At 34.8% G+C, this 25186-nt stretch overlaps 1 protein-coding gene across 1 annotated transcript in view; it reads right to left on the bottom strand.

Moving 5' to 3' along the window:
* LanB2 (laminin subunit gamma-1) overlaps positions 1 to 25186 on the bottom strand; it is a 68504-nt gene that overhangs the window by 39741 nt on the left and 3577 nt on the right. The window contains exons 2-5 of the mRNA XM_089646125.1: positions 14476 to 14740; positions 11465 to 11582; positions 4248 to 4431; positions 3134 to 3440 (exon numbers count right to left, since the gene is read on the bottom strand). Of these exons, the coding sequence (XP_089502251.1) occupies positions 3134 to 3440; positions 4248 to 4431; positions 11465 to 11582; positions 14476 to 14740 (874 nt within the window). The remainder of the gene's footprint in view (positions 1 to 3133; positions 3441 to 4247; positions 4432 to 11464; positions 11583 to 14475; positions 14741 to 25186) is intronic.

Below are 25186 nucleotides of genomic sequence, written 5' to 3'. Positions count from 1 at the left end.
TGGATGTCGAGGAATCCTGAAATGTATTCCAAGACGGAGGTTGCCATGCGACGCTCCATCGTGACCAAAATACCGCGGTACATGAAATAAAGGGTGGTTCATTGGGTATGCCGGATTTAAATTTCCATCAAAATGCCAGCACAGCGGAGGCGGCCATTTGGCCGACATCGTATTCCATAATTAATGTCAACATGTCTACTTTATAAATCATTAAAACTTTACCAATTAAATAATAATTTAGTGTGTTTCATTTCAAAATTAAATCTGGCGTATTCGATGGACCACCCTACAATACATCTACGCACAAAAATTACGCGATGAACCAAAACCATTCCAACCCAGGCCAGGACACTGAAACAAGCCGGCCTCTTATTTCTCATCCTGGTAATTATGTTATAAGCTAGTTATTCCCAACTTCTTGACCTGACCATGTTTTTCCCCTGGTTTTAAGATATTTGAAATTGTTAAACGATTCTGATTCCACGATGGTACAATTTTTAAAAATAAATTTATTTGGACAACGAATAGCCTGGACAGAGTAGGTACCAAAAACCTACAGGTAATGAATGTACTGGTAGCCAGTACGAATAGTCACTTTAATTTTATATAAATCAAGTGATCTACAACCATGATTTATTTTAATAGGAAAGAAACGCATAAGTATAGAATTTTTAATATAACTTACTTCAACATAGTATTGTTTTAGTGTACTGTTTCAACGACCTCATGGAAAACCCTCAGAATGTACTTACAAGTAGCATGGCTTATAAAATAATTATACAGTAACTTATATAATTAAGAAGTCGACTTGATTCAGTGTCCTGGCCTGGGTTAAGGTGGTTTTCAATTAACCAATGCCTACTTACGTAAATTCTTAGTGACAGCCGAGATGGGAAACAATATTGTTCAAACACATGGTAAGTGTTTATTTATGTATTCACTTTCTAATCAATATACGAAAATTGAAAAGAAAATCGAATATACGAATTCGACCAACTTATACAGAGACGCAATTTTTGTTTTTGTTTCGAAGGTAAGGCGTTTGACGAACTACCGTCGATGATGCATTTGCTAGAATACTAGAAGTTTTAATTTGCAATCAACAGAAGTGCCAATTGCATAGAACATATATATGGTTACAAAGGTGTTATTAACTGAATCAGATAGAACTAGTCTATGGATAGAACCTAATTCATTTCTAAAATATTTAACCGGTTTACAGCGTTGATAGTACCTTTATTTGCGTGTACAGCGCCGGCCCTATGCGGGCGCAATTGGAGCAGTTGTTCCGGACGCCGAATTATCAAGACGTCAAGGCGCTGATAATACCTAACACCTAATGCTACGTATACATAGGCGAGCCGAACTGCCGAACTGAACTACAACTTATGGGAAAGGCCGCTTGCAGTTGCTTCGATCCTTTCCCGTAATTAGTGGCTCGGTTCGCGGTTAAGTTCGCAAATGTATACGTACCATGACAGTCCTAACACACCCCTCAAAATACACAAATCATCAGAATATTATTAATTACGGTTATCACCTACCTAGGCGTCCACTGGTTTGGACAAGGGGCGTCAAAATTTACACTATAAATTTATACATACTACCTACACATTTCAATTCATTGATAGGATATTATATACATAAATATATGTATCTTTCCATTATCCGAAGGTAGGTAAGCATGGTAAGGTAGGTAGGTGAGAATTTAGGATTGTAAAATTGGGTAGAACAAAAGTATTAGTGAACGCGGACGTGAAATAAATGACGAATTCATCGGTAAATGAGCGCGTTACAATGACATAAATGTGGATATCTCGAAATAGAATCAGAGAGGATAGAAGTAAATGGTAGAGAGAGGGAGAGAAAGAGAGTTCTTTGGCCTCCGCGATCTACTTAGAACAATCTTGTCCTATGCTTTAGACTTGCACCAAACTAGAAACTAACCAGTGACAGCGTTTTAAAGATAAATGGCCTAACAAAGATTCATATATTTAAATGAAAAGCTAATGGTGAAATTGAGATTGTTAAATGCTACTGCTGGTAGCTCCATTGTAACCTCTCTCTCATAAAGACCCATCTGAAGTTTTGAATGCATTGTTCTCTAATAATAGATGGGCTGCAGACTTTTCGATGGTAATTTCGTAAAACTGGTGAAAATCTATCTTCTGTAGATGGTGGTGGTCAGGTTGAAAAAATATGGTAAAATTTGTTCTAATTAAATTAGTCTTCCTTTTTTTTAAACTCAAAAATCACAAAAGTTTCACTCTTTTTTAAAGTAGACTCAGCAGGTCTGCACGCCACTGCTTGTGAGGAAGGTCTTTTAAAGATAGGGTGGAGTGAAACATAGTTTTGAAGAGACTCATGTAGTAGGAGGAACCAGTTGACAACATCAATCGAGTTGTTGAGCACAAGATATGTTGTAAACAGGCGAAAAATGTGAAACTTACACAAGTTCCGATTTTGAAGAGTTTGTTGATGCGCCTTCCATTGAAATTCCAGTAAAACAATCACAACATCCCCACCATACGACTATATTTCTAACGACTGCAATGACAATAAAGAATCTACTTATAACCAATATTCCAGATGAGACTAGCCAGACGGTTCAGTTAGCCTAGCCAGTTTTCCGCAGTTCTCCAGACAGCAAACATAATAAACATCAGAGAATATGTATTTTTAATTTACAAATAATAATAATCTACAGTCATAGTAATCAATAGTGAGACGTTTTACAGTAGGTACTAAAAATTTCATTAAATTGTTTAACCATTAGCAAATAAAAATTCCGAATCCACCGCCATTATTACTCGTGTTCGATTCTTGTTACATTATCAACAGTGTCAACTTTGTGTTGATGGGATCAAACGACATGAAAAGTATTTGACAAGCGAAAATTAAATACATATATTAAAAAATCAATAATTTTTGCTCGACGTTCTTAGCTAAAACTTTCGAACGGCGAGCTCTGGCATCATGATATATGCACAGCTTTTCTATGTGAAACTTCCAGGATAACACGGCTTTGGCATGTCAAACGTCGCTCGCCGCTCCTGACCCTGCACAGAAAAGTCCTTCAATGGACTGTGAAAAGCGTTACCTGACTTCAGTGGACTTAAAATTATAAACTCACCCTTGCACTCGTGGACGTGGGTCTGAGAAGCTCTGCCCCATGGGGCGTCATTGTAGAAGTCCTTGCAGCGGTCGCAATCGGGGCCTGCAGTGTTATGCTCGCATTGGCACACCCTTCGGCGGCCGCTCTCGCCGTGCACGAAGTCGCACTTGGACGCGTGCCCATTGCACTTGCAGCGTGCCCCCACGGCGATGTCAGCGATGGCGTACCAGTAGGACTGCAGCACCTGCTGGTCGTTGAACACCTCGTCACCGAAGGTGTTCAGGCGGTCGAGGGTGATTCGAATGTCAGTGGCTGTTACCCATAGCTATGGAAATAAAATAATTTTTTAAATAAATTCGTTTATGTAAGAACGACCATGCGCACATTAGGCTGCAACCGTTAGCCTAAAAGGTCGGAGAGGAAAAGAGAGATCGTTAACTCGCTCCACTGGCTACTGGCCACAAGTGGAAGGAAAAGGATCACACGAGGAATAGTAACTATCTAACCATCACGCCATTTCCCAGAATTTGGGTCTATGGATGCAGAAATGGTGGAAACATCTCTGCATTGTCACATACGCCTGGCTTTATTCATATTTATTAATTGACTCAAGCGTACCCTTCTGTTAGTCTGGCATATTTGATATACTTGATGAATTGGTCATAATTTTATTCCATAAAGCATTTCATTTCTACTGCATTCAGTCTACTTTCGTCTGCCAGTTTCCATGTCTTGAGTCATACAATCAATCTGTCCTGGTCAGACTGAAACAAATGTCAAAACATTTCAGAGATACGTTTGTATACAGTGCAAACTGCATCAGAACTACATGTTTTTGCTTTTTGCTTTATTTGCTTTATTTTTTTTTATTTATGTAATCGTATTATTTGCTTTATTTTTTTTATTTATGTAATCGATATAGCATGGTTAATTAAAGGAATTAAGATGCGGTAGATAGTGCATATCCTAAGATACTTTGCTCGCCAACTGAGAACTAAAATCTAGAGAAGTTAGTCACGTAGCGCAGACCGGGAGTGGTGGAGGAGTCTTGTCTTCCTGGGAAACTGTAGTGGGTTCGCGATCTTCATCAATGAGGAAACCCTTAAAGAAGACGTACAATGTAGGTGCTTACCTGTAATTCGGAGCTGGTGTCGAAGCTGTAGGCCGACGGCCTGCCCTCGAGCGTGGAGAAGGGCACGGGCCCGCCACGCAGTGGGGAGATATCCGAGTACTCGCTGGTGCAAAGCGCTCGCGTCTCGGCGCCCAACGGAGCGCTGTCGCTATCGGGAAGCCCGTACGTCTCGCGGCAAGACGCGCTGCAATAGAAACGGGCGTCAGGCGACTTAAGTCTCATCATCTGTTACAGGCCATAATTCCGACTAAATTGCAATGGATTGATTTTAGCGATTGACCAATCAAGCATGTTTGCAATACAGAAACATAAATGAAAAAAAAATTAGTAATTCGACCTCACCGCTTTTTAAATTAAAAAGGGGTGCTTACGAATGATTTCTATAAATAATCATAATTTCAAACAGGACGCTATGAAAACATTGCCTTTTAAAAAAAACTCATGCGTGGATGTTTAGTATAGGGTTTTCCAATAAGAGGTGTTTTGTGTATTTAATTCCGGCCATAAAATGATTTTTTATGGCCGGAATTGGATGGTACTGATCTGGACAACGTTTACTTTCAACAAGACGGCGCTACGTACGTAAGAGAAGGTCTACGCCAACAGACCAGCGTCGATTCAAGACCTCAAAGATGAAATTCGTGAGGCTATCGAGTATATAAGGCAGCCACTTTGCGATTTGGTTATGGAAAATTTCAGGATATGGTCCTGTAGGCGTGGTCGTGGTGGTCATTTGACTGATGTTATTTTTCGCTATTAACGGCATATCTTCCTCTTTATAATGAAATAAACATTTGATCATTTATATTAAAAAATGGCATTTTTCTTTGAATATCAAAATAACACCACTTTTTGGAAAACTCTGTAGATGGGGTATTTTCAACAGTAAATATGTTCAACTGATTTTTCAGCATTTAAATCCGTAAAAACAAAATTTTGGTAACTAATATTCTTTTAAACTACACGATTGATTGGATAATCATGAAAATCAGCCACTACAATTGTGGGCCTTTTCGTGCATCGTCTATTTTTATTCGATGCAGATGGACCACCTCCACCTGGCGTTCATGAATTCACGTACCTACGCCAAAACTCAAATACTACCAACCAATGAAAAAATTATCACATTGGATTTGATGATTTTTTACTGCAGGTTAGTTTTTTTTACAAGAATACAATGATAATTATGACCGCTTAAACTTCCAACAAAAACATGACTAAACGTTTAAAGTTTGTGGTGCTCAACCATGTGCAAATGCGCTTAGTTATAAACGCATATCGATGATGTGTCCGTTACAACCTCTCTCTCTCTCTCTCGTAAAAGACGCACGTAATCGAAAGAGTGATAACAACGGAGCATCGGCGGCCGGCGTCTAATCTTATTCCTCAAAACTCTGAATGTAATTTAAAATCAAAGACAAGAGTAAATTCGATTAAGAACATATTGTGTTCATTCGATCGCAATATAATACAGTATACACTAAGGGCCATCTACACCAACAACAATATAATGACACATTTATATAAATATATGTGATTCAACCATAATGGATTTAACCGAAGACCTAATCGATAATGCAGAACTCCCAGCCTACCAGAAATCCATTTGTCAAACAGTTTCCATTTTTTCATAATTTTAAAATGATTTTAAATAGAAAATGTGTTTATATTATTAGGGTACCTAGTAGAACTGCGTTTTCGATATTTTTACAATTTATATTTTCGATTTAATCTCAGAAACATTATCCATTACTTTTCCAAAGATTTCATTTTGTAACAACTTGGTTGATAGGTATTTCCAAACAATAATAGGAAATATTATAAAGAATGCCTTAAATCTTAAAACTGTTCTTATTTTTTCATATTTCTCGAGTAAAAATTTTATCTCTAAATTAACTTTCAACAAAAACTTTATATTACGCTGATGCGATTATTCTTATTTTTATTTCTATCATCCCTAACATTATCTATTATTTTTATTTGTATCTTACCTTATTTTTATTTGTATCTTTATTTTTACAAGATTCAATCTACCTCATATTATATATTCAGAATTGGTTATTTATGAAGGGAAGGAACTATTTTAAAGAATGCCTGACATAATTAAATTAAGTTCATTTGCTTTATTATTCTTTTTTTCATTTAAATTCTGTTTTAAATTTATTTTTAAAATAATTAATTAATTTATCTTTATTTTCATCTCTTTCTTATTTTCAGTTAAAGTATTACCTATTTTACAAATACGTTACATTTCAGAAAATAATATATTAACAAATGAATCATGTATTGCATTTACATAATTATACACCAATTTCGACTACCATAATACGGACATGTGTCTAGTGTGGTAGTCGAAAAGCATGTAAAAAACTGTATTCAAATATATTTTATGAATAAAGAAAAAAAAATAATAATATAAACTTTTTTAGAAAAATGTAAACATGATGACATTTTTTCAATTAGTATAATTACATAGGTTTCTTTGCATTACATCACATACAGTAAAAAATTATAAGATTTGATATACATATATGTAAAATTTACATATATGTATATCATATATATCATTAAATGCAAACATTATGTTTCAAATCGCCGGCTCGTTGGCCAAGATACATCGATATATTACGAAGTACGTCGATGCTAAGATCGCATTAATTCAAAATATACCTAATTAGAGGTCGCCATTTCAAATGAAATGATTTTAATAAAATAATACTTTGCATATTGATTTAAACACAAGCAGATGTCCATCAAATTTGAATAGCAAGAGATAAAGTTGTTTTACGCATTGACATCAAATTAATAAAGTTACTGTTTATAATCAGAATCCTTTTTGATTAAATTGGGACTACTCCATGTTATCATGATTTCAATATAGGTATACATTTTATAAAACAGATTTAAATTTGACTCATGGTATGAAAATGTATATTTATGAATAATACATTAAATTGGGACTACTCCATGTTATATAAAAAAAATGTATTTAAAATCGTGATTTCAATATAGGTATACATTTTAAAAAACAGATTTAAATTTGACTCTTGGCATGAAAATGTATATTTATGAATAATACATAAAACTTTGCGAATACCCCACAAGACTCCCAACCGTCTGGAGACGATAAGGCAGTGGAGGGAGGAGATGGGGAAGAGGAAGGCGTGGAAGTACCTTGCTATTCAGATATAGTCACCAAACATGACTGAAGCCATTTCTATCAAAGTTCAAATTCTGAATGGTCGTGTTACACCAGGACGGTGCTAAGAGAATCTTCCGCTCTAAAACGTGCCGTAAATATTGTTTATTATTTTAAACAAATATAATTTACTTGCGCACGCCGGGATTTGAACCCTCTACCTCCGGATTGCTAATCGAGAGCCTTACCCCTCGATTCAAAATATGAATATCAAAAATACTACCGAGTTTTTAAATTCTACACCTTAAAACAAATGTATTAATAAAAAAATGTCGACATAACGTGGTAGTAGGCATTTGACCAAATTACAGAATAGTTCAAAGATAGAAACGGTTCTTATGAAAAAAAAAATTAAAGCTAGCATAACTTAATATGTAATTTAAAATTCAAAACTTTAATTTTCATAAAATATGTAACGTGCAGTTTTACAAACAAAATACAAATGTCAAAAATATATCTAAAAAAACATATATTTTATGTTCTAGAGCACTTCTTGAACTCAATGAACAGATAAGGTTTTGAACATATCATGAAGTAAGATTACAGATTCCATTATTAGGTCAACTAGCTTCGATCTCAATATCGCATATTGTAAGAAGCACGTAGCACGATAGTTTATTGACGAATTAAATATTTGAAAAATATCTCGCATTTGTGTAGGTACTCCTCATAATATCGCAATGTCTTATAACATATTTTATATAATACAACAAGAATAGGGTAATACACCAAAAACAAAAGTAATACACTTTATTTACGCAATTAATAATCACACAAACAAACTTTTGTTTTTAAGCAGAATAGTAAGTTCTAATTTTCCTTTTGGGTATAATACGAATAAATAGCTTCCGGGTGCACCGAGAAAAATGAACATTGCTGATTTATCAAAATCCGGTTAGTAACGGGATTGCAGACCGTTTCCTGATAAACTTTTAGTACATCATCAAATTAGATTTATTATACAGGGTTTTCCAATAAGAGGTGTTATTTTTATATTCAATCGTAAAAAATCAATGGTTTCGTTGCTTGTGTGGCACGTAGCGCCGTCTCGTTGGAAGTAAACGTTTTCCAGATCAATAGCATCCAATTCCGGCCATAAAAAATCATCAATCATCTCTCGATAGCGATCCATTCACCGCAACTGTTGCTTTAGTCTCATTTTCGAAAAAGTAAGGTCCAATGACTCCGCCGGACCATAAACCGCACCAATCAGTCACAAGTTGAGAATAGAGAGGCTTTTCAACAATAACTCTTGGGTTTTCCGAGCCCCAGATGCGACAATTTGCTTGTTGACGAAGCCACCGAGGTGGAAATGGGCCTCATCACTCAAGATGATTTGCATTTGATTCATTGAAGTGAATTGTAATAATTTCAATGCATTGTTGAAGCGTGTAGCGTTCCATTTTTAACTGGCGTAGTTTTTATTTGTCAAATGTCAAAAAATGACAGCTTCAAAAGTAACATTTTCCGAAATAGCGGGCTATTCAAAATAACACCTCTTATTGGAAAACCCTGTATATCCGTAAGTTTTCGCCATGGGGTATAGTTAAACCGCAAAGCATTTGTAAAAACAAGCGGTAAACTATTTATAGTTTAAAAACATAGCAAATTAATGTAAATTGTAAGTATTTTTTTTTTAATATTGCGTCTGAATTTGAGTTTAAATAAAACGCAGGGATAATAACAATACAACAGGGCCTTCGAAGTGCAATACATTGTATCCTAGGCATTTGGCTTCGAGTCAAAAACTTCAAATTCTGTAAAATAGGTAGTTTTTTCTCAAAACTAACTTATGATGCTTCGACCGTGCCTAGGAGGATTGTGTAAGGATTTTTTTTTCAAAACAAAGAAGTTGGTCATACTTGTTCACAACTCATGCTGTATGAATCAGCTTCATTCTGGTACATATGTAGTATAGAGTATAACAGATAAATATAATATTCTAAAATCAAGGGAATCCGCAAATTCAACGCTGAACGCCGAGATAAGAGTACATTGCAATATTGTATGTATATATATAGGTCGCAAAATTAACAGAAACAACCATATTACTCAGTAACTCGACCACACTTACGAATAGTATAAACTCTCGTTTTCTGTCAAACTTCATTTCTTAAAATTATTCGTTGGAAATGATGTAATAACATCGAAGTATACATTTCATGGCCGAATTAATACATAATATATATCTGGAAAAAAAATTTGTGGATAAACTGGATGTTAATCGGGGGTTCGAACCTTGTTCGTCAGAGAGATCATGAAAAGTGGAATAAGAACTTGAATTCATTGTAAATATAAAACATAAGAGTTACACTTTAACTGGAGGTGTGGATACATTATACGAAGATATAGATAATACTAAGTCGGGTTCGTCGCTAACGCAGATATTGTGGAAACAATACAATCAAATATCAAATGGTTAATATTAATTGTAAATAATAATTATTGGAAATATTCAATAGTCGGTTTTGTAAATCTGTAAATCTATCAGATCTAGAAGCGCCATCAAGACGTGATTATCAAGCACTACAATAATTTATTTATTTATTGAAATTTCTGTTTTCACAGCGAAAAATCTCTCAGTATTTAATACATTATCAACAATTGTGGTAATAAAATTTTGAAATAAAAAGTGGGGGAAAGGATAAGATTTTTTTTTTTTTTTAATTGTCTAGTTCATCTAAAACAAGCGTTTATACGGAGCACTGCTCTGCTGGTAGAAGCCGTGGCGCACATTGGTCGCCATAGTGCAATGGACTGCGGGATTTACAATTTGTGGGGTTTAACCCCGCTCCCTCACGGGTCAGTACATAGCCAGATTCAGTGAAAATGCGAGCAATGGAAGAACGCAACATTACTCCCGTGCTGCACCATCCTTTGAACGGGCTTTGAAATATATGGAACGGAGCGCACCCGGTATCACGCTTTACTGCACTCGTTTTACGTTGATTCCCTTTCCACCGCCTAAGGGGACGCTGCAAACATTTAGATACCCCAATGGTGGCAAAGACAATAATATGTTGTCGTTATAATGGTTTAGTATGATGAACCTTAAAAACTGTTTCTTCAGATATCGCAACTAATACCGATAAACAAATAAAATAATACAATAAAAAAAACATGACCACAAAGGAAAAACCGTATTGTATTCTTAACAGTATTTTAATTCAATATAAACTGACATCGAAGTGTGATAGAGACTGGGTTCGCATTGAAACCAAACGACTTGCATCATAGACGATCGAGTCAGTAATCGACCATTATACACTATAAGCTACGAATTGGCCATTTCGGACACTTACTAGAAAACAGTTTGCTTTGGATCAACATCTCTATAATATTAACATCAATATTTTAGGGTTGACTTTTTATCGGGAGACTGGATATGAATACTGTTGAATCGGACGACAATGGTCTTGCAGCAAGAACTCTGCTGTTACCTCCCCCACCTTTGCATGTAATAAGAGGTTACAACGGAGCTTTACAAATAGTGCAACGGAACGTTACAAATAGTGCTGATACATATATATATTTATTGACATTATCGAAAATCGGTTCCCCTCCGGAATAACAAATGACAAGAGAATCGGGATGAATTAGTTGGAATCTGATTGTTTAGAATTCGATCGAGTAGCATCAAGTAGTTTCAATTCGATTACAAGTATCTATCCGGAAAGCATGCTTTGTACGTAGATAACGTACCTTCACACTGTCCTAGGTAATTGTAATAAAAGTAGATCAGAGACTATGGAATAATAGTGAATGTACGCTTTGATGCGAACATAGGATATGATATAAACGTTAGTAGTTCTCTTCTATTTTGACCGTGATACCAGATATACTTTAAATATACTTATCGTTTCGGAGTCTATAATTTGTTGTACTTTCCATCAACAAAAAAATATACTTATTATTGTAATGTAATGATGGAAATGTAAGTAACAAGAAGGTTGACCCAATTATTTAAATTATAACATCCGCCAGCAGAGAGCACAATTGGTTATTGTAAACAATTTACCTGTAGTATTGATAAGGTTCCCAGTTTCCATCGGTTTTCGTCCTCTTGTAGATGGAGAAACTCTCGGGCCTTGGAGAGTAAAACACCAGCCTGACGTACGTTATGTCGAATGCTTTGCCTGTGAAAAATAATTTCATTGAATATTTCAGTTTAATATGACCAAACGTACTAATTTCTGTGGTCTGTCCGTTAGTTCTAAGCTAAATCTAATTCAATGAACTTAAATTTGTTTTCACTTTAAGTGTAATTTAAAAAAAAATAGGACTGTTTGTGTGAATAATCTAATATGGTATTTCTTCACAAGAAAATTATTTTATTTTTCTATTCTGTATATAAATCTTGACAACTGGTCAGATTTCTATATTTTTAAGGCTTATTTACTTGGTAACTAATGGTGCGTAACTGATTTAGTGTTCACTCTAAATGTAAATTTCTGATAGTCTCTCCGATTTGTCAACAAAAAATATTGTTATATTATATTTAAAGAAAATTGATAAGATGGGTTTTTGAAAGGCTTGGATACTGAAGCAAATATTTCACAAATGCGTTCATAAAGGATAATTTCACGAATCTGGTCAATTATAAAACGAGATGGAGCGGACTCGAACAGAAAAACTATAGAAGAAAGAACTATGATCTGATAAAATTTGTATAGCACTATTCTTAATTCTATTGTCAGGATGAAGACAGCACATCAAGTTAATAATTTGCAATAAGATATGATGATACAGCTACACTGTGGCCTGAAGGTTGGCCAAACGTGTAGTGGCTACAACCGCACTGCGGCCAAGCCTCCAACTTCCAACTCAGAACTCCAAACATCCACATTCATGGTAGACGTGGAAGCGATGGCTTTAATTAACTAATTAATTAATCAATTGTCTACAATAATTACTATGTAGAACTATACAGACGATTAAATTATAATTGTAAGTTGTAAGTTTTTGATAAATAAGACGTTGATAAAATCACGAAGGCAAATCTTGTACGAGTGTAATATAATAATTGATAATCATACAAAGACACTTTCTTTTTATGCAGGCAATGCGTCAGGATCCATAATATTGGTTTCGCTTCATAAATCTCAAAAAATAATAATTTCAAAAATCTTTATACCACACTCCCGGAATAATATTATTTTATAAACGGCACATCTATCTCGATTATTCAATTGCCTTCCGATCCCAGACTATTTAGTGCGAGTTGGGCCAACTACTTTGATTCGGTTGTGGTTTATTGTCTACGGAACGATCCCGGGCCAACTTGAACTCCAACCTTCCAACTCGAACTGTAACTCTTATACAATCGTCAGAATGTTCGGAGATGGAAGTTGGCCTCAGTATAGTAGTACGATAAGTCTAACCATACTTAACCCATAGTAAATATTCGTTATTTTGTAAAAAAAATTACTCGTTATGCCAATTTACCAACAAAGAATTCAATCATTTTAAAACTTCGCGAAATAGTAACGAAAATTTCAGTCCGTATATGGAAAGATAGCGACGACCAAATCACAGTGAAGTTTTAATTGAATGAAAATATGTATGTAAATGACTTCATCCGAATCTCAATACACATGTGTAGAAATGTGACACTGTCTCGAACTGGAAGGTTTTCAATGAACAGTTTTTGTAATTCAAGAGACAGCGTGCAACATGTGTTAGGTGAAAAAAAGCATTCATGAGAATTCCGTTAGCAGATGATGTCGAAGTCGGTACTTTGTGAGCTTTTAAGTCGTGTATTAATAATAGTAATAATAATAATAATTCATATAGTCCGAAAACACATGACTTCACTAATATCTAATACAATTTGAGAATTATTTTTCTTATGAAACGGTCAATACCTTCAAGTATGTACTTACCTTAATACCGTACTTTATAATAGAAAGGGTTTTTTCATAGGTTTTAGCCCTAGAACTGCCCTTTGGTATTTCCTAAAATCTTTGACTTGCAGGTGGAAGTAGCAAAATAAAAATAACATCTCATCTAAATTGAGGATCCAATTGACCTGGTTGGTGCACTGAATATCCTCGTTCGTAGTATGCTGATGATGCACGGTGATAAAGTAACCCTAGAACTGCCCTTTGGAAACTACTGTTAGGGTTCCATGTGGAAGCAACAGAATACTAAAAGCAAGATCTCAACCTAAATATACGCCCCGGTTTACCAGGTTAGTGTTCTGAATGTTCTCGTTCATAATATCGGAGTGCTGGTTGACCAGCTCGTGGTACAAGGTAATGAAGTAGCTGTTGAGGGCCATTTGAAAAGTATCTACATTTGACTTAACACATTGTAGTCGGGCGCTTCAAACAATAGACTCTAGCCTATAGCGGGTGTTTTTCGCGAATATCGCAAAAATATTTCGCTTCAGCTAAATCTTCACCAGAATGGGCAGACAAATTATCAGCGAATATTTCCTCATGACTTTCGTTATTATCTGAAGACATTTTTGAAGGGTAAAAGAAAATATCAATTAAATAAATTCCACTAAAAAAACACGTCTGTTTTGTAACTCTGTATATCATAACTAAAGCACGTGTATATTAACTCTATCTTCACAAGTAACAAGTGCCGGGAAAAGTCATTCAGGAAATGATTATTGTAATAACATCCTCGGGATTATCTCATAAGAGAGGTCCAATGAATTTATAACACGTCATAAAAATATAATAGGTACTCATATTCCCAGTACAACTAACAAACAATCTTTGAAATTTAACACGATAAAATTGCCTAATTATTGCAAGAGACATACTCTTTTATGTACACACATGTGTACATAAAAGAAACAACGGCTTATCTTTTTTTTGTTATATGTGTGTGTAGTTTGTAATGTCTTCAAGCGTTTAGATTAAATAGTCACGCGAAATAATAATAATAATTTTCCTTCCTCGCCTTTGAAGTGGAGCCGGCGCAAAGGGTATTTTTACCCGTCCCGCCGATAAGCACCAGTCGGCCGCGCGGGTTAAAATACCATTCCCGCTCATAGTGTGTTAAGCAAGATCTCACCTAAATTGAGGGTCAGGTTGACCTGGTTGGTGTATTGAATGCCCTCATTCATAGTCTCGGACTGCCACCACGTCTGGTTGTCCTGCTCATGATGCAGGTCGGTGAGGAAGTAGCTCTGGAACTGGCCCCGCTGGCACGTGTCACAGGACTTGCGCGTGGAAGTGCCGGTCTGGATGCAGTAGCGGATCTCGCCATTGTCGCCGCACGTGTTGGTCGCGTCCACCAACACTCCGAAAGCGGCGTTCTCGAACTCCGGTAGGCATCTCTGAAACAAATCAAATATTAAGATTTTCCCTAATTCTAAAAGCTTTTTCACATTAACCCCACTCATGAGGGGAATTATTTTCTATGTCATCATTGGGGATGATGAGTTTTTAAGGAAATAAAAGGGTTCCACGATAGCTCAATACAACGGCAATTCAAAAAGTGTTGTAAAAAATAACCTTTAAACCTAACCTATTTGACCTAGTTTTTTTTTTAATACTTTCATAACTTTTCAAAAATCGTTTTTAAAAGTGTGTTGAATTGTTATTTGGTTGAGTTATCAGGTCACCGATAAATATAAAGTGGACTTATGTACTATTTAAATTAATTATACTTATAATTTTTTTGCTTATAAATATTTCCCGCGGTGTTATTCGTAACCACAATAATTCCAGTAAATATTAAATATTATAAAGTTCACAAAAATGTGAATTTTATTGTATGCATCACTGTTTATTATAGTACCTACGAAAAACCACAAAAAATTGTAACAATTAGATCATTCTTCATATAATTGAGACTCTCATTGAGCTGTACCGCTCAAAATCATGACCTTTTTATCTAACGATTACATCCGTATACATTTAACTCATTCGTATGAATTAAACGAAAAAACAACCGGCACAGATAAGGCAATCGTTACTCTACTCTAGTGGGAACAACGATAAGCACTCAAAATGTTAAATTATTAAGTATGGTGGAAGAATCTACTAAACTTTATACAACCAGGGCGCGATGCGGTAGGTACTACTTCATAAGTCATACCAGGCGAAGCTTAATGTTGTATGGTGGAGGAAACTACTATACTTTCTAGAACCAAAGCACAATGACTACTTCATAAGTCATACCAGGCGAAGCTTAATGTTGTATGGTGGAGGAAACTACTATACTTTCTAGAACCAAAGCACAATGACTACTTCATAAGTCATATAAGCTTAATGTTAAAGTATGGTGGAGGAAACTACTATACTTTCTAGAACCAAAGCACAATGACTACGTCATAAGTCATACTAGGCGAAGATTAATGTTAAAGTATGGTGGAGGAAACTACTATACTTTCTAGAACCAAAGCACAATGACTACTTCATAAGTCATACCAGGCGAAGCTTAATGTTGTATGGTGGAGGAAACTACTATACTTTCTAGAACCAAAGCACAATGACTACTTCATAAGTCATATAAGCTTAATGTTAAAGTATGGTGGAGGAAACTACTATACTTTCTAGAACCTAAGCACAATGACTACTTCATAAGTCATACTAGGCGAAGATTAATTTTAAAGTATGGTGGAGGAAACTACTATACTTTCTAGAACCTAAGCACAATGACTACTTCATAAGTCATACTAGGCGAAGATTAATGTTAAAGTGTGGTGGAGGAAACTACTATACTTTCTAGAACCAAAGCACAATGACTACTTCATAAGTCATACCAGGCGAAGCTTAATGTTGTATGGTGGAGGAAACTACTATACTTTCTAGAACCAAAGCACAATGACTACTTCATAAGTCATACTAGGCGAAGCTTAATGCTAAATCACTATTTTGATTAATCTTTATAACGAATTGGTATACATTATGAAGACCAAAAAATATTTTTTAGATAAAAAGAGATTTTTCCTATCGTTTCGCTTGAGTAGAATACAAATAAAAAAATAAATAACTCAATAAAAAATATAAATGTTAACTACAAAGAAAATATTCATTCAATAGAAATGTATGAACGCGTAGAGGAAACAACTTTAAAAAAATACGGTATTATAGCTAAGATTATCTGTTACAGTTTCACTTGATTAACTTTTTTGCTTTCTAATAAAATTATTTATAAAATAAATAAAAACAGTTTTGTGCTTGAAATAGAACGTTTCTAGACTCCGTTTGTCAAGCGATTTTAATGCCTATCACCTACAATATAAGGTATACCCAGAATATAAACATTTTTGGCTTGGAGCTTCCTCTTAACTTCGAATTGGTTTACATTATGGATACCAAAAAATAATTCTTTGATAAATTGAAGCTTTTACCACCTTCTCCATTGGTAGCATAAAAAAAACGATAATTCCTTTCGAAGAAATATAAGCGTAAACTAAAAAAAAAAGTTTCACAGAAAATGTATGAACGCAAAAAAGAAAAAACTTTAAAAAAAATTACGATTATGGCTAACATTATCTGTCACAGTTTCCGTTGTTGGCTTTTTTTTCTTATAATATTATTCAAAATAAAATTTAAAAAACTTTCGCGCTTGATACGTCAATACTCATCACTCTTATCACAAAAACGTGCACACCTCAGCACAGGTTCTCCTAGTGAGGCATAACATCTACATAACATATACTATACTACTTCACAAACTCAATAAAGTGTATATTATTTTTATTTTGATTCAAATCAATGATTTTAAAAACAATCTAAAACCGCACATTCCGTAACGGTTCCAACTGGCTAAGACGTCATTATTTTTTATTTATTTATTTAACGCCCAGAGGGCTTTTACATGTGGGTGGTACAATTTTAATGATATACAGTTTTGAAACATGAGAAAGAAATAATAAAATTACATTAAAAAATAATACATATATGCAAGAAACAAAATTAAAAATAACAAGAATATAAATTAAAAAATACAGCGATTAGACTGGTTTACAAAAATATAACTTCCATTTAGGAATAGTTTTGAAATAAGTCTTTTACGTAATACACAAAATTCACAAAGTTAATATTAAATATATCGACATCACCTAAGTATTGGTTTTCCATAGTGTGAAACCGTTGTATTGGGGAGTTCGCAATGTAATTGCGCTTATGTGTGTTGCAGTGGAATAGTGTATTTTGTCGTATTGTTATTGGTATTGTTATTAAACCCTTGACTCTGTGCAAAAACGGGCGGTCCGTTTGATAGATTCCCCAATCTTAACAAACGGACTGCAATCTTTAGAGCACAGGCGTCAGGTAGGTATGCTGTCCTTGTTCTATCGGTATTACAATGGAAGATGCTCTGAGGAACTAGCGTCATTGATCCGTTCGGCACCGGTGCGTAGTCGGGATACACGCCAAACGCGCGCCCAACATTTGTACACGGTTGACATTTGTTACATGAGAACGGGTCGCTTCTGCGATTCGTTCTTAAGTTCAACAGCTCGGCTGTGGAACGAACTGCCGGCCTCTGTGTTTCCTCCCTCCTACAACATGGGACTCTTCAAGACCCATGTTCACTCCTTCCTCTCCACACAGCATCCCCAAAGATGACATAGGCCCTGAGGGCAATTATTTTCTTCAGGGCCTCCTGTGTGGAGTTAATATATAAAAAAATAATTGTAGATATTCGTAAGTTTATGAGTTGCAGAAGTTCGCAACAGTCGAATTTAGAGTTTAGAATTTTGATAAAAAAGTTAAGTCGTTTATTTTACGCCTGTCTTCCAATGTGTGTATTTAATAAGAAATGTTATTGTAAAGTGTTCTAGTTAATTATGACATATAAAACACCAAAGTCTTGTAGGACGGCTGTCACCACCGAATTCTCGATTAAAAACGAACGTGTCGTTTTGGCGGCAAATCGAAAATGACACATTTTAAATCATTATAGACAATTTATTCCTCAACATAAAAATAAAATAAAAATACCTTCACTATCGTTCATTTTTTTATGAGTGTAAAAAGACCGTGAAAATATCCTATTACTATACAATGTACCTACGTATATAAATAAAATAAATAAATAGATAATTGAAACACGGGAGAACAGTCATGAACTATAGGGTTTTCCAATAAGAGGTGTTATGTGTATTTAATTCCGACCATAAAATGATTTTTTTTGGCTGGAATTGGATGGTATTGATCTGGACAACGTTTATTTTCAACAAGACGGCGCTACGTACCACACAAGCAACTAAATCATTGATCTTTTACGGGCAAAGTTGGCGCACCGTATTATCTCTCGAAAAGGTGATCACAATTGGCCACCAAGATCTTGTAATTTAACACTTTGCGACTTCTTCCTTTGGGGCCACGTGATTGAGAAGGTCTACGCCAACAGCCCAGCGTCGATTCAAGACCTCAAAGATGGAATTCGTGAGGCTATCGATTACATAAGACAGCCACTTTGCGATTTGGTTATGGAAAATTTCATGAAAAGGATATGGTCCTGTAGGCGTGGTCGTGGTGGTCATTTGACTGATGTTATTTTTCACTATTAACGGCATACCTTTCTCTTTATAATGAAATAAATATTCAATCATTTATATTAAAAAATGGCATTTTTCTTTGAATATCAAAATAAAACCTCTTATTGGAAAACCCGATATGATACCGCGAGCATAATAGGTCCCAAAATCCAACATCCATTCTATTGCAAATCGAATATACGCACAGGGATTGGCGCCCCACCTTTATTTCTTCCTACACACAAAGCCCCTCACTAATAAATGTGTTTATAGATGTACACAACTGATAAACCATATATGGTTGTTTATCAGTTGTGTAAAATTTATATGGCTGCGAAGTGTCATTTTCATTAGCTTCGCCGTTTTGATAGACGGTGTCAATGCAGTTTGGTCTCAGCTCGGCAACATACGAGTATCTACATTTGTATATGTGCAGTATAAAGAAATACAAGTCTAAAATAGTGACTACTGCCCATTTACACTAACTTAATCTACTTTGCGTTGATAACACGAGTTTCTTTAAAATGTAATTTACACTTATTCCTTTTTTTTAATTATATATTTTTTTTTGTACGTTTAATATTCACTCAAATAAGTGTTAACCTATTTACAAGTTATTTTAGTCCTAGTGAGGTTAATTATTATGCGAAGAATTAGGCTTCGTGTTTCGCGAGAAGTGTAAATATAAATTTCTATTGGTATATATGTATATAGGTATATATATTATTTATTTTATTTTTTATTTTTTTATATATATATAAAGCATGGCAGAAAACAATAATTGCTCTAGGTGTACCAAGCAAGCGTTAAACGGGGCAAAGGAAGTTTTCAAATAACATAATGCAGTGTGTCGGTACACAATACATTGATACCGTTCCGTTCGGTTATATAATATTATAATTATTCTATCGCAGAGTAAAATGTCATCTCAATGACGGTTCCATGATAACTCCTCAAAATGACAATTCAACACACCTATAAAAGATCATACTACATTAAAATTGTGTCCGGAAACTCGCAGTACCTACTCGCGGGAAACTGGAGAATCTACTACACATTCGGAGTCGACTTCGTCGTATAATTTTTTTTGATTTGAGCGGTAGGTTTCGAGTAAATCGAGCCTGACGCTGGAATTTTTTGGGTCAAATTTGAAAAAAATCTGTCTCTAGGTAGTTAATATCCAGCTCTTTAAATTTTTTTCACCCTTTATGTGCCGAAAACAATGGAAAAAGTTTTTAAAAATCGAATGCTCGGATCGAAAATAATCACTGAGTGACGTAGATTAACCACGTTCCTGTTTATTCTATGAGTTATCTGCCCGCGGAAAGCAATCAGAATTGAACACTCGTTTACCCCAGTTAAAGCATTTGCTCCCAATCCTTATAATGTGTTGATATGCGCAAGTTGAAAGGTTAATCCAAATCACAGTTTTTTCACAGAATCTGTTTCCCAAAAGTGATTCAACGCTTCATAGGATATACGTATGACTCGTATAAATTAAACTACAATTCCAATATATCTCTACCCACGGTCATAGAATCTTGAGTACGCAGATTTACGCAGTCCATTTAGTTAATCGTAACCATCTACTGTTTAGCTATAACTTTTTCCATCTCAATGGCATTAAAAGTGTGGAAATTCATTTCCAGAAAGACAAATATATGCAACCAAATCAGAAGACAGGTTTTCTACATCGTATTCCCAACTGAAAATGAGTGGAATTTTAAGTGTTATTTCCACCAAACAGTATATATTCAATATCCAAGGTTTGGTAATTAATTTAAGAAGCTTATAAGTAAGCAAGTTGTAGAACCGAACCTGATCGGTATCTAAAAGCTCAATTTTTTCCAATGACCTAAGAACGTTTTTTTTTTATTTATTTGAATACCCCACAACCCAAGAAAGACCCAATTGTCCAGAGCCCGTGTGACAATGGCATTCACAATTGGGGTACGTTTTGAGGCTGAAGGAAATGGGAAAGAGAGTTGGGAAATACCTGATTTTTTAAATCTGGTCTCCAAACGCCGCTAAATCCATTTCAAGCAATTAAAGTTTCGTTTATGAATGGTGGTCTTTCACCAGGGCGATACTGAGAGTGTCTGCACCTTTCCCCGAAAATTTAATGTTCAATATTTGAGGTGGGAAAGGGGTGGTAGCAATTACTTGTTGAGTTGATAATAATTGTCTTGAGAATTTTTCATTCGTAAAATGTAAGTAATCAATTCATATTAATTACTTACATTTTACCAATAATAAACAGTCAAGGAATCAGTTGAATAATAATCAAAAATATAATATCATTAAACAACATTTTCACAATTAAATAAAACAAGAGATGTGATTTGAGATTATCATGGCCAAAATTAATATAGTGATTTATTTTTTTAACATTATGTCGTGTTGCGCTATTTTCTTCTTTAGCCAACGTTTTGGACAGCATTACAGTGTTTCTACCTGATGACGGACACTGTAACGCTGTCCGAAACGTTTGCTAAGGAAGGAGGCAGCGCAACACGGATAATACCCAAAAACATCACTATAAAAAAAATTTATAATTTTTCTAAAAATTGCATATACATTCAAAATTGGGTATGGAATGGAATATTACTTTTTTTCCTTACTTGCTATGCAGCTTGCGCCATGTTATAGCAAAACCTCATAGATCACAAGGCCCGGATACTCATTCACAGCAGCCTTTCACAACTTGTATGAGATTTTACAAAAATTTTCATGTATTTTTTTTTCTATTTATTCTAATTTATTAAAACATCTTAAAATGCTTTAGTAAATTAAAAAATATATATATACAATTTTCGAAGGTTCCCATACAAGTTACGAGGCTGATTTGATTCAGTATCCCTGCCTTGTGATCTGGGAGGTTTTGGTTATAGCAAGTAGCCTGCGACTTCATTTTGAATGTAAACAATAAAAATGAAACATGCATATTATATTAATAAACAAAAACTACTGGAGTAGTAGGTAAATCAAATGAAGACAGGTAAATAAGTAGACAAAGTAGAAAAGTGTAAATTTAAAAAAAGCTTTGCTTTCAAAGTCATCACTCGGGAAGAACTTCAATGTTTTATCTCCGAACATTTTTTAGGACGGAGACAACGGTTCATTTAGGTATGCGCATGCTGGAGATAAGCATCACTCCTCCTTCCACCTCCAACGGCCCTTGTAATAAATTAGAACAACAATTGCTGGGCTATCTCATAAGCCAATTAGACCAGATTCAGCAACCCGCCAATATGGCAAATGGTAACATTACTATCTACTTGTACCCATCATTCCGTAAAGCGTAGGCTTTGTGAAATAATAATGGATTCCTCCAAGTGCGTAGGTAAAATGTAATGTTCATGAGGAATAATAAACAATAACGATGACGGCTCATCCAACATTCCTTATATTATCTACTTTACACTAAACTCTATTATTATACCTACAATTTCAAATCTTTTAAGTTAAATTTCATTATTTCTTTTCTCTCTGTACAAACAATGTTAAAAAGTAGTTAAACAAAACTAGAACTACGAGTATTTCTATCGATTATTTGCCTAGTCGTGTTTTGTTGGACCGGGTTTAAAAATAATTAACCTTATTCCTTTGCGATGGGAGTGCCTATTGTCTACTGAAATAACACTCCCAAAATTGCTCGTTATGTATTTAACGGATCGACACATGTCGATCTTCATTAGTACGTCCCTATCTACGGACTCCGCTTTTGGATTCATCGCGGAAACTGTGGATGGGAACCTTTACTATACTTTTATTATCTACTAGTTACTAACGAATACCTCCACGCTCGCAGTAGCTAACAATTTCAGTGATATTATTATTTTAGAAGCCTTGCTAAGTAATCATTATTTTATTCATGTTTGGCTAGTAATGAGTAATGGCTCATTTGATAACAATATTAATAAAGACAAAAACATATTACAAAAAAAAAACTATTGGATTCCATAATTAATCTTTTATCTTTTGAAAATGTATTCTAGTACGATATATATAACCTATATAATATGTTACATGTAAGAGTTATTACCTTAACGTAAAATAGTGAAATAAAATGGGGAGTGAAGAATGGGCCACTTGGAAGTTTTTGCCTATATTTATCTGGAACTAACGATCATGGTCGTACTTACTAAGGCTACCAATGTTGCAGGCTATGGGTCTACACCACAAACTTGTGGGTACGAAGATATTATAAATTATAAGTAGCTAAGGAAAATATTCTTTGAAATTCTCTAGCCATCCCTCCCCCAAGGAAACGAAAATACCTCACCCACCAGGATTCTTAAATATTCTGAGGGAAAATATACTTCAGCTGTACAAGATTGGCTCTTTCACACATCACTTCATTTGACGTGGGACACATACCTCAACAGTTCAATTCAATATTTGAGTACCTCATAGTAAGTCGTGTTCTTCCCAACACTGCGAACCACAGGTCCAGCTGGACCTTTTGTTAGTTCATTGTTTTGTTAGTTTCATGGTTTTGAAATAATCAACTTCATCGCCCTGTAGAAAACATAAACATATCTTCCGTAAAATATGTTAGTTTTTTTTAGTGACTTTATATCACGTTTCAAAGTTGTGTTGAATTGACATTGTATTGAGTTATCATGCAAACAATTCAGAATTTTGTTAAAAAATATTTACAAAAGGAATATGGCAGCAATTTGGGGACTTTAGACCCCAAACTTTCTACCGGGCGAGGCAGTTGATTATTTCAAAACCATGAAACAAACATTATTAAGCCTTGTTTTGATTTGGATAATGGATATTTCAAAGCTCAATAGCCAGGCAATCGATATTTAGATATTATTGCGTGAAGGCAGTAATGCAGTTTATTCGTCTGGATCCATTGTGTGAATTGAAAACTGTATATTACACTTGTGTTACATTTTTATTTCCATCTTAAACAGATTTTGTTTACAGCGAAGAAGTAGAAACGAAGTGTTAAATCAATATAATTAAATAATATAAATAAACAAATAACATATTTCTGTAGTTAAAGGGCTAAGTTTAAAATGTACTTTTATTTCTGTAATTTACTTGAGGGAGAACGATAAAGGAAAAACCACAAGTCACTTATGTCATAAGTGAATACCATCTGGCTGCAGAATATTACGAATCGGTGAGTACTGATTCTGTTTTCAACCAATTCCAAGAATGTAAACCCTTTGTTTGTAATATGTAGCAAGGAAAGGAAAAACCAGGAATGAACATCCGACTTCATAACAAAGGATCAGAGTTATCTTCTAACCATTGCACCATTTACAACAGGGGTAGGCAGAGAGTAGGTATTGGCGCACACCTATTGCTTCTATCACATTCATAGATCGTCTCACACATACCTACTCTTCACATTTATTTTGATGATGATAATGATCCTAATTCTGAATTTCTACCGATTTATAACATAATATATAAGTTTGTATGTTTGTTTTTTTAAGCTCTAAAAATATATATTTTAAAGATAATTTCTATACATTTTCCGAGCCGAAAAATTAATTACGTATTTGTAATTCTTTCGTTAGAAAAAAACGGCAAAGTACTTTATTAATTTACGTTGTTATTTAATTGACCTATATCGTCTGAACATGTCCAAACATCTAGTCATTAGGCTTACGATCAGCCCTGCATTATTTCCAGATATTCAAACCGTTGAATATGGTATTGACCGGTCGGTGGCCGAGTTGACATCGCGTTTGGGTCCCACCCAGGCGTAGTGTATTCAATTCCTCGGCTGGCTAAGTCCTCCATCACAACACAAGCAACATTTTCAGCTTACTGTAACGTCGTCCGATTAAGTGCGTATAATATACCGAGTCGCGTTTTGGCCGCGAGTGTGTAGGAGATTTTCACCAAGAGTCTCCATTTTCTATATTCGTGTTACCTGTTCCTGTACTTTATTTTACTTAACTTAACTTCACTTTCTTTTTGTAATATTTATATTTTTTGTAATACCTGCATCAACTGTAAAGCGCCCCTGAGGTGATGTCTCACAAAAGCGGCGCTATAGAAATTAGCCAAGAATTAATTAATAAAAGTTGATAGAATGCATTGTCAGCGACTACGAGTCTATCTGTCGAGTTTCAGCTCGGTCGGAAGTGGGTTGATTTCCGCTTCCAAGATTTGCATTCATTCACTATAGAAAACAAAAGTGAAATTGAAATAGATGTATTTAAAAATGAAATACATACTTAAATGGTTGAAAATAAATATTCGGCGTTGATTTCAGATTTTACTATTAGTTAGGAAAGTTAAATTTGAGGAGACATT

Source organism: Hesperophylax consimilis, chromosome 23, assembly GCF_061612785.1.
Source record: "Hesperophylax consimilis isolate HC1 chromosome 23, BYU_Hcon_1.0, whole genome shotgun sequence".
Lineage (NCBI taxonomy): Eukaryota > Metazoa > Arthropoda > Insecta > Trichoptera > Limnephilidae > Hesperophylax > Hesperophylax consimilis.
The sequence above is the reverse complement of the archived record's forward strand: the minus strand, read 5'-3'. Positions and strand labels throughout refer to the sequence as shown.